The following is a 12,304-nucleotide window of genomic DNA, read 5'->3' as shown; positions in this document are numbered from 1 at the left end:
ATAGACTGCGCTGTAATTACGAATGACTAATTGCAAGCATTATTTATCGATGCGGCAGCCTTCGAATGCGAATACTAGAACGAAACTCGAAACACTTGCAGCTTCTTTAAATGTCAAACGATGAGGAAACGATGGACGATCTTCTCCCGCACTCGAGTTTCCTGAAATGGCGCGAAGTTTCCTTTGCTCGAAGCAATGAAACGGAAAAATTCGGATCCTCGGCTGTGCAGAGAGAAAAGAGTTATGAAGTTGTAACGAGAATTGTTTCTTTTTGTGTAAATATAGGGTAACGAGAGGAAATATCGTTTTCGTGGAAATTTAATAAAACGAAACGTTGTTCGCAATCTCTTTTTTCCTTCCAACTCTTACCTTTAACCTTTTCGACGAAACTGACGCCATTTTCGATGAAATGCAAGTAAAGAATTGCTGCGTTAGGAGAACTAATTAGTCTTTTGTTAGCACAGGTAAAGATCTTGGTAATTTTGTATCTATCATACTTATGTATCAATGTTACTTGATATTTACTTTTACATTATTTATCGATAAACTGCGATTATTTATGAGTTCACGGAAAATTTTAAGGCGTAACGATGTACAGTGTACACATAATATATACTTTTTAAAAGTTAAAAAGCGTTGCAATGTAGGAACTTGGTGAGTTTGTCATTTTGAGAATTTTTCAGGAAGCGCTATTAATTCGGATGGCACATTTAATGGAAACAACAAGCCGGAGATGCGAGGCTGCATAACTTAACGAGAAGCTTTTCACGAAGTAGATCAGTCGAGTGGAATCCTTGCTCGAATGAAGCAAATAAACGGGCAACGAGTTTGTTTACGAGAAACAAGGTCGCGGATCCGATGTTCGAAGAACTTTCGGAAAGCACATCTCCCAGTCGACATGCATACCGATGTTCCTTACCGGAAGAAAAAACAAGACGGAAATCAAGACGAGGGTGATCTATGATTGCTTCTACATACTGTTTTACATCCTTTGGTTGCGATATATAATGACCACTTTACGAGAAAAGAATTTCAAGAAACTACGTTGGATGAGCATAGAAAATACGAGAAATTACATTTTTGGTCTTTCCCAGGAAAAAATCTTAATATTTATGATACTGGCAATCGATTTTATTTTAACAAAATTCTCCTTGTTTTTATTTTATTTTATTATATTTAAGGTCTCTTTCTATTTAACCTTGGTATTAAACATAAACAAATATCATAAATATTTTAGAAATATTGTCTTCACAAATTGTCACTGAATAAATAAGTTGCTATCAAAATCGGAATATAAACAAATCATAACTTATCATGCAGTTCCCACGTAGGTGATTTTCATTTTGAGCACTAGCCCCAATAATTTTAATAACTGCCTAAAATTTAACATTTTCGTCATTTTCCCATATGCTTTCATCTTTCATATTTCCTCACTATTCGAATATTTTGGCACCGTATATTATCATTATGCTAGTAAATTGATATTTATTGGAAAAACATGGTGTTGCATGTTATTATTAAGTTTCAAGTATTACGATTAATTCGATTTGTAACGTTATTATTAAGAAACGGGACTTTCAAAACATTTCCTTAAATAACGATTATGGTTTTCATCGCATTCACACATAAATATTGCATTTAGTGACAGAATGTAGGGGAAGATACGTATGGAGTGGATAGAACTTCAACGAAAGCATAAATTCGAATGAAATTTCAAGAACGTGCATCGTTATATTACACAGTGAAATTGCATTGATTTGTAAGCTTGATTAAAATATTGATCTACTCACATTGACTAGTATTTGCAGTGCTTCCACGTACGATCGCTCCGTATCGTATAATTCCACGACTACGTGAGTTCTCGTATCCTGAAAAACAAAATTAATAATTACAATGTTATGAAATAACATTTTGTAAATATCAAGCTCATTAACCATTAAAAAGAATAGCTAAGCAATTCTATGTACAAAAATATTAAAATAATGAGTATATATAGCCTAATAATATCTTTGCAAAGAAAGACAAAAGGAAATGTGTAAACATGCAAAGATTCGTACTCTATAAATCACCAGAATAATACAAAAGTCATTTGGAATATAAATGTTTCATAAGTCACTCAGATCTGGGCAAACCTATTTAAAATTAAAATAAGAAGCAATGATTTCCAATACTGTTACAGATATTTTTATTTTCATGTTGGTTGGAATTCATTGGAATATCGGTTTTCTTAACCCGTAATCTTGTTGGAGAAATAATAACTGACGCAGTATCGATAACATTTCCATTCGATTTAATCTAACAACAGATGTAGTTATAATTGTGTAAAGAATGTCTTGTTTATTCAGTAAACATTCGATAGTGGCAAGATCAAAGGAAATTAATAAGCGAACTTCGAACATAATTGTTCCGATTATGTGACCACATCGTTAAAAATCATCTAGTTGTATATCAAGTATTGCAATTATAATGTAGCTAAGAATAAAAGAACTAGACGTTAAAAGAACTAAAGAAATAAGCTTTAAAAGAAACATTTCCTTTCAAATAGTTAAAGAGAATCCTTTATATAGCTGACCTGAGTTTACATACTTATTACAATTTGTGGTATTTAGGTGTAAGCTGTATTCAATAGGAAATACATATATCGCGACGTTTCACCAGCATTGCATTTAGCTTCTTCAGAGGTCAATATCAGCGTGTCACTTGACCCCTGAAGAGGCTAACTGCATTGCTAGCGAAATGTCAGAATGTAATTCTTATTCGACACGACCTACATTCGAAAGATTCCAATGGTAACAAAAATCTAACGTGCCAGAAGGTATTCTCATTCATCACCGACTTTTGAATCTGATTTATTATTTTTGCAAACATTTGTGCAAAATTATAATGGTACTTAAATAACGAATCTTAAACGGAATTTGTAATAGATAAAATTATTGACGTAAGAATTCATGTAGATATTTTAAAAATCAGGTTAAGAATCTTGACGATGACCAGTCTCCTATTAAATATTTATGAAACCGAAGTAATAACATTGCTAGTCGAGCTTAGGCGTTATTTAAATAAAATATTTGAAAAATAATTATTTTAATGATATATCATCTTATTTGATCAGACGTTACTGTAAAATAATACTAAATAAATGATTACTTTTGAGGTAAAAAAGACAAGATAGGCTTATTATATGAAAAAACGCGTATTTTAATATTATTAATTATAAAATGATATAATAAATGATTTAAACATTTGAAAAGTACTCAGATTCAAGGAGAGATATTTTAAAAATTCTGCTAATTATTTTGATATTAATACAAATCAAATTCTTTCCGATTGTTCCATTGTTCTAGAATATCCTGAACAATCAACTGTTTCGAGAGCAACAAATCCCGTTGTCTCGTGATAAAGATCGCACGTGCCCACGTATTGTACGAGCACGCGCGGACGCTCACGTGTTTACTGACATCGGCATGACACTGATTACGAGAAAAACTATTCTTGGTTGCATAACGCATAAGACGCAACAAATAATCTTATGGCCTGGGCTTAGACAATCGTGATCGACCATTATGACATAATCATGGTTCAAGTCTCGCCCAGGTGTTCGATCTTTTCCATTTCCGCAGTCGTTTTTATATTAACATAGCAAGTTTGCAGGTATCCTTTTTAAGTATATTCTTATTATACCTCTATTATTTTAGATAACTCGAAAAACTATAATAACTACAATAACTAGAAAAGAATAGCTCTTCATATTGAATGGAAATAATTACACGTAAATTAAAATGAAATCCCACAATGAAAGAATATTTGATAACGTTCAATTACAATCGAATATCACAGCATGGCAGTTGTAATCTTAGTCCAATATTTGTAAGAAAAATTTATTGAGAGACAACACAAACAAAAGTCTATTCTAAAATCTACAAAAGAGAAGTCATTTCTGTATGCTTAATATATTAAAACCGTATCATACAAAACTATGATCCTCATTAAACCCCAAATACACAATGAAAACGTCTCCATTCATAAGCTAATTACATAATCTATTACTACATTCACTTAAATTATTCTCTTAAATGCTTTTACAAGAATTCTTCTGAAAATGAACTTCTATTCAGACAGATTACTCCTCACATCGTTCGATTTATATCTGGATAAAATAAAAAAATTCTTTTTCCTTTGTCTGCTGCGTTACAGATTATACAACTTCCTACGCAGTTTCCACTAAACAATGGAGCGCAATTTCACAGACACAGGAAACGAGGCAGATGGAACGGAAAATACGCCGGTTTTTCGAGCCGTTCGTTAATTAGTTTGCCCGGCAAAATTTCGTATTCGTGCGCTATAATCGATGTCAAATGGGCGGGAAAAAATATTGGTATCGGTCGAAACAACGTAATGAGCACGATGGTTACAATGCGTGTGCAATATGATCGGTTGTGTGTGCACATATAGGTGGTTGGATTCATGTAAGCATGAAAAGGAAAGCTACCCACGCGGTCTGTGCTGACACGTTCGTTACTTTCGCTGTCCACCGACGGCTGGCTGATGAGTTTGCGATCAGCATTCATAGTCATCCTCTTCTACCGCCTTTGCTAGTCCCTTGATACGTTTTAAACTCCCTAATCGCGTAATCAATCCGGCTCCCCACATTCGAGTCCCATGTCGATTGTTTACCAATCGTTTATCACACTTCGCAATCCTGAGTTTGTCTAATTCGCGAGATTTTCTCCGTTGATAGGTCTAATGATCTGGAGAGTCGATCAAAGACATGATCTATATATATATTATTCACTGGTGTTAGAAAATGTCCATTTGATTTTTTTGACGTCTTTGATTAAGTTTCAGATAGATTGTTCGTTATCTAGAGAGCTAAAAGAAGGGATTCATTTTGAAATGTTCAGTAGAAGATAGTATGTAGATGGTAGAAGAAAAATATGACAAGTATATTTTTGTTGATTTTCTGATTATAGTGTCAGTTTATGATTAAATAGGAGGATTTTAAGACGACATAATTGAGTATGAAAGTAACCTGTCGATCATTAAACATAGCGGATAAGTTGGCAGAGTTTTATGAAAACTAAAAGTATAATCAATAAGACTAACGAGTTTTATTTAAAAATTTTTTAAATATTTTAAAAATATTTAGAGAATCAGTTTCAAAATGCAAAAAAATTTGAAGTATTTAATCGTTGTTTTTTTCATCCTGTACAATACAACCTTACTTAAATGGTAAAATAATATGGTAATGTCAAATATTTCAATATAACTGAAAAAATGAAAGAATGCTATAATAGGAAATTTCAGCAGTATATATCCCGTGATATCATTTGCCTACTGCACCCGTGACCCACTAAAAATATCGCAAATCATGTAAAAGTTATATCCAGTTACAAACACGAAAGAGTTATAATATAGGAAAAGGTGACGACGGGAGAAACGGAGGTTTTCTTCGATCAGAAGTTCCCCCTTATCAGCCACAAGCGTCGTTCGTTCTATGCTAACGCAGTTTTTATCTGAATAACGTTTTCTTAACGACGTAACACCAGGAACTATTAATAGAAAGGATTAATCATTGGAAAGTTATAATAACTGTTGCAAGTGAGAATCAGCAATCGAATTTTAAGCGAAAAACAAAATCGCAAAAGATTTCTATCGAAATAAAACGAAACAGTTCCAATATCATGTTATGAAATTTAAAAAAGTGATATCTGTAAATAATAGTGTAATAGTAATGGATATTTTATGATATTCGTATGATACGAAAATGATTAAATCTCGTGAACAAAAGTTTATTTCACGTCTGTTCGAGCATTTTGCTTATAAAGTGATTCAGCAGTGCCACTTTAAAAGCTCGGACCGTACGTCCGGCAAGTTTTGGCGTTTCCACGTAGAGCTTTCACACTTCGAGCAGGGATGATCATATGTCGAACACGTCGTGCATGTACCACCGTTCTTCCACGCCGCGTTATATTTAGCTAGCTGACTCAGGGCCCCCCTCGTGAGCTTGCAAGCTCCCCTTTCTGTCTTATTCGCTCTTTCACGCTTGTCCTTCTTTCCACCGAGAAACACGCCATTCCGTACGATTACCGAACCGATTACATTCGAGATTCGAGCGGTCCCTAAAATCTGATTTTCATATCTTTGTTGATCGACAGGACGAAGTTACAATTTTCAAGTTTATTTTAAAAATTGTAGTTCGTTCTTTTGTGATATGATAAATATCAAAGATGAATGAATATTATAAATATCATATAAAACTTGTAATCAAAGTTACAAATTTAACTGTAACTAATTTAAAAGCACTCGAGTAAAGAAATTAATTAAGATAAAAATTGTATTTGAAGTGATTTTATGTGAACATATTAAAGGGTAAAGCTCAGTAAATATGATATTTTTATAATGCAAAATTATTACGATACTTCCAGCTATTATTTGATTTCACAGTATTTTTAATTTACGTGTAATCAAAATTTCATGTTTATGTATGCATGTAAATAGAAAATTATAATTAAAATTGAGATTAAAACGGAAATGTAAACAATTTTCAATTGATTAAAATTATTCTCAGATTTTCTGATGACCATTGATTCCTCGACTGATCGTTAATTTTAATCACTTTTTAAACCACTCTGAAACCACTGCAAACTTCGTTATCGTTCCGTGTGACGAGTGAAAAGTGGAATTCTACCGGTATCCCTGATCAATAATTCAATAATATTTCCACGAACAGAAGCAAGACGGACGAATGGGAAAGTAGAACACCGATATTAGTTTAATGATAAGGGGTCCTTGGAAATCCTAGAACTGGAATGCGTTTTCACGTGAAATTAGACCCTAATAGAGAAACGTGACGTTGCGAGAACAGATTGACAAATGTCGATGCAAGGCTACGTCTATGGCCCTCGTATTCAGTACAACGCGCGTTTCTTCCTCGATGGAATTCGAGAATTCCAATACGGTATGTTTCTGTCGATACGTCTTATGATTCCCGTTATTATCGCAGCGGCAGAAGTCAAGCTACGATCTACTATATCGATTAGATTAATGGGAACCCTAATATCTAATGTATTTTCTATTCTACATGTAAAAGATAAAAAGAGACAGATTTCTTTAAGTAGTCGAAGGGATGAAATTTTCGATACTATTAATAGTGAATAAAAAAAAAAAAAAAAATAAAAGGCAAATTAATTGATTTAGAAAACTGTTATATATTTTTTCTACTGTATATTTGCTTTATTTCTTGCATATTTTTCGATGTCATAGTTTATATTATATATATAATTTTAATTTTAATTCAGAAGAACGGATGAAATTGTATAATATCAGAGACACAATTTTTATTTATTGCATAGATCTCCTTCTACTCGTGTGACATTAAACGACAGCTCCACGGGAGAACAGCTTAGAACTAAGGAGCTTTTCTAAGAGACAGGGAAGCTGAAGCGCACTCTTTGACCTTTTTATTGCCTTGCATGCCATCGTTTGCGTTATCGTTCCGCTGTTTGTTCAACATCGCAGAATCTACCACATCGCGCATTTTTACAGTAACCGTAAAAAAAAAATAATATATCATATAAAATACAGAAAAATTAAGAAATATTTATATAATTCAAGAAATGAAAAGAATTTAAGACAGACAAAGATAAGCATTTTATATTATAAAGCAATACGATCGTCATTATATTGATCCATTAATTTTATTATACTTTCTAAACAACTTCGTGTACTGTACTCGCTAGTCAATATTATCAATTCCAGGAATTGTTCAGTGAAATCAGACGATTATACGAATTTTAGTATTCTGAAGGATCTACGTGTTAATCCTGTCTAGAAGCAGGAACAGCAACACGAAGCCAAAGATTGACCCTTGACCTTTGTCAACAATCAGGATCACCGGTCTAGTACAAGTTATATTATTTCTGCTGACTGCCAGTTAAAGGGATTAAATATGATTTCCTGCTTCTGTCGTGACTTTCGCGTGATAATTTTCAAACGCATAATACGAGGATAACGAACTTTATTTATCAAATACCGTCAAGTTTCACGAGTTCGATTAACACCGTGACTAACTGTGATTACATTATTGCATGATTAATTCGAGACAATTAAGATCGACGGTTAGACGTTTCACTTTATACCCAATTAAACGGTACAACCATATCGAACGATTTAACTCTAGACCGCTAGAACCTGCGAACGTCAAGATCGATATGATTATTTTGCTCGTTCCTCAGATTATGAGACGTAAGTGGTACACGACGTTGCGAATAGAATCGAGAATAAATAGAAGGTAGCCGAGCTTACGTGATGTACTAGCAAATATGCAGTTACACCGCTCACGTAATATTAGTTCTAGCTGTAACCGGCAACGTTTTATCAAGCTCATAAAATTCTCCCGTTATCAAAGATTACCTATTAATCATCCAACTTTCATCTCTAAGTAATCTCCATAGAAATTCAAACGCTCTATTCGACATGCTATTATTCTTCTCGCTAACCATACACCATCTATTGTGTATCATCAACTACATCATACCAAACGAAGCAAAAAAACCTCTCTATAAACCAAACCAAACCAACGTCATCAGCCAGGGGCTCAATCAATCGTCATTCCTAACTCTAATCATCGAACACGGCCGCACTAGTTCTCTACCAAACAGCTCTCTTCGATTACCATTCTCAACGACACGATTCTCAAGAGACTCACACGTGACACGGGACGATTTAACGAAGGCTGGATTCAGCCTGGCCACCGAAAAAACCTCAGCAAACGGTCACGTCACGTCAAAGTACTCTCGTTTATCACGCCTGTACTCCTCTATTTCAAGATTGTACTCTCGAATCGCGATCCACGACGCTTGTTCGCACTGCGAGCCGCATTCTACTGGCCGATCTCGATCGAAGATTCGCACGTGACACGGGCGACGAGCCGGACGAACCGAGTGCAAAGCTCTTCTCTCGTTCAGTGTCGGAGCTTTCTCGCGATGCGGCAGCGAGACACGGCGTTACGCCTGAAACTGGCGACCCGCCGCACAACCACGACCAGGCTGATCGATGCCCAACAGAATAGCGACCGCTATGCGGAGCAAGAGAGGCAGATGTTTCGCTTCCAGAACGCCGGCGCACTCTCTCACGTGGATTACACGCGCGCACCCATGTATCCTGTTCATCCTGTTCGAGGAGCTTTTGCTGCGCCGCGACCTTGTTCAGGGAAGGCAAGCTCTAGACGACCTTGTACCGTCGCCACAGTTAAACAGCTAACTGATCGCCATAACAATCGCGTTTCCGCGAAACCACCAAAGCCCCCGGTTCATGATTTCCCGACCTCGTTGATACTCTCCTCTATATGACTTTCGATTGAACGTTAGCGAAACGCACGGTCCTGTTTTGTTGTATCAAACGGAGAACCATTATCAATATATTTTCATGACGTAGGAAGAAAGTCATGGTCATGATTTCGTTATATTGATTTTTGCGATGGTATTTTATGGTACGTATATCATACTTGTGCTTGATATTTGATTCTGATGATATTTATTGATTCGTGTCTGTATAGTCGGGAATTGTTATGGTTGTTACAATCTAGCAATGTGGAATTCGTTACTCGGAGTTTAGAGGAAGGAAAAGATTGCATGGAGAAATGTTAGGGAGAAGTATAGTATTCTTTGTATCCAATAATACATTGTCATTGCTAATTAATTACTCTATATAATAGAATAAATTTATGTTATTAACTGAAAGTTATTGAAGATCATTTTTATAGTATGACATATGAATTTATATTATATTACGTAAATTCCATTGCTAATTGTATAAACATTTTGTAAAAATATACCACGACTCTTTTACTGATTATGTAAATTAATAAAAGAATTATTTCTTCAAATTTTATTGTACCAAAGAAATTTTAATCATTATTAAAATATATCACTAAATTATTAACAAAGAATATAACATATACTTTTATATTAATTTAAGAAAACAACCTTAAAGAATAAATGTTTATCACTTTAAAATATTTAATTCTGTACAATTTTATAAGAGAGCGCAATTTAGCAATGCTATAGGCGGAATTCTATTTGCACGTGTCCGCAACAAGTTCATTTGATGACACCGGAAGTATGCACCTGCACCAAACTGAATTAACACACGGTTATCTATCTCCATAGGACGTCTACCAAGAGCAACTCATTTCTCTCTATAAGAATCATTTTGTCTACTATTAATAGATTCCTTTGACATCAAGCTATTTTTGAAGCATGATTTAAAGCAGAACTACAGAATATAGTTTACCATGAATAAGTAACGGTAAACCATCGATGAGAGCTATTACTCGTTCATTCATTGCGAAATGTGGTACGGCACCGTGAATTATTTTATACTTTTTAATGTCTCATGCCCTATATTTATTTCGAGGATGGTTGTTTAGTCTGGACAGCTGAGGCAGCGTCTCAGTCACGAAATTTTCCACCATTTTATTCGAGTTTGTCGAACGCCCTCGCTGCAGTCTGCTTTTCATTCGCCTCGTTCTCATACGGATTGCAGGTTGCTCATTCAATAGCCTCAATATATGAACTTTTGCACATTCAAACTTCCTCCATGAAAGTCATTATGTGTCGCGTGTTCGTGTCTAAATTACACATGCTGCAAGCACTTGTTTAGAAATCGTTATATAACGATTATTTGCGGTTGAACTTTATAGCAAAGAGATTGATATTAAATCCATATATTATTCGTGTTTTTTACGATTAATTTATTAATTTATGCGTTGATGTTTACAGATTTCATGAATAAATATGATTTCCAATGTTAATATTATTGATAAAACTTTCTGCAGATCATAAGTTACGAAATACTAACAATGATAAATTTTATTACTTAATGGTAACAAATTTCATGAAAAACAAATAATAAATTACATAAAATAAATTTTATGACATTCGAAAATTATAATGTATTTCTGATAACAGTAAATCTTATTACAAATCGAGATAGTATCAATCCGCTATGTTATACTTTAAGCGATAAAAAATATTTGATCACGTTACTCTGAGACATTCTACCTATAACTATAACTAATTTTATTGCTTCGACACGTGTTAAACATATCTCAAACCGGAATGCCAATATAAAATATCAAACGCGCGAGATTAAGTGTCGAAAACGAAAAGAAAAATAGATTTTCAGCGACTGCGTGAAGTGATAAAGACGGAGGATCGCCATAAATTATTCAAGAATCTACGTGGGCACCGACGTCACCGCGGACGTCATGATGCTCTGGCATTGTAAGTTTCGCGATTCATTCATAAAATCCTGGGAATCTACGTAATACATACCGACCGAAAATCGATGACATCAGAAAATAGATAAAGAACCGATCTGAAAATATCCTTATTTATCTCGAGCTCTGCTATTTTCAACCGGGTTTTAGTTTATATGTTTTCTTAGCGATATTTCCACTAGAAATTCTATGCGTTCGCACATAATAACGCTGCCATATTTCATGTACCTCCGAACAAGCGTTATTTTCACGAAGCGTCAACTATACGTCTTTTCTCTTTTTCACTTTAATACCTAAAAATTTCCATTCGCCTCGTGTATTAAAATATCTCACCCTCGTAAACGTTCCGATACGTTTAACGTACAGGATATCATAATAATAAATGGAAATTATACTTTCGAACGTGATTCAACTTAACTCAAAATACTATCAAAGAATCTCTTTGAGTTTCTTGTTACAACGATTACTCGGGTTTCCTGAAAGTTTTCGTGGGAAAATCTTGACAAACGTTACCTGTTCCATGTCACACACGATTCTGTTTTCTTTCAGAGTCTGGCAAAACGTATTTCCTTCGTTCGTGACTAATTTCCGCTCACGTGCGAATCATACGTTTATCTGTATCGTTAATACTGGTCATGTTAAAAAATAAGGAATGCTTGTTTCGAAAAGACAGCAATTTATTTTTGTCTCTTTTCAAACACGTTATTATTAGATTCTCTCATAAGATGTACGCTCTTTTATCAAATGTTTTAAATGAAATTGCAAAGAATTAACGTTACATTACATTATACTGATCGAATTATCAAACTCACTCCAATGACTCATCTATCGAGCTGACACATTGAATTTATTAGCGACATTACGTCTCTTTAACGATACACAGTGCACATCTGTCCTAAAAACTTGCCTTCCAAAAAATATTCAAAGGGAAACGCTGCTGGTCATGAAGTAAATTTTAATTAACGAAAGAGCATCGACCGAACATCCCTTTGCTTGTTGAGACCATAAAAGCGACGTTTCACC

At 34.4% G+C, this 12,304-nt stretch overlaps 1 protein-coding gene across 9 annotated transcripts in view; it reads right to left on the bottom strand.

Annotated features, from left to right (window-relative positions):
• The window catches only part of LOC132910982 (rho guanine nucleotide exchange factor 17), a 70,296-nt gene that overhangs the window by 20,842 nt on the left and 37,150 nt on the right, over positions 1-12,304 (bottom strand). For all 9 annotated transcript variants that reach the window (XM_060967217.1, XM_060967221.1, XM_060967222.1 and 6 more), the window contains exon 9: positions 1,791-1,868. In XM_060967217.1, coding sequence (XP_060823200.1) covers positions 1,791-1,868 — 78 coding nt within the window. The remainder of the gene's footprint in view (positions 1-1,790; positions 1,869-12,304) is intronic.

This window comes from Bombus pascuorum, chromosome 9 (genome assembly GCF_905332965.1).
Source record: "Bombus pascuorum chromosome 9, iyBomPasc1.1, whole genome shotgun sequence".
NCBI lineage: Eukaryota > Metazoa > Arthropoda > Insecta > Hymenoptera > Apidae > Bombus > Bombus pascuorum.
Note: the sequence above shows the minus strand (reverse complement) of the source record. Positions and strands in the feature narration are given on the sequence as shown.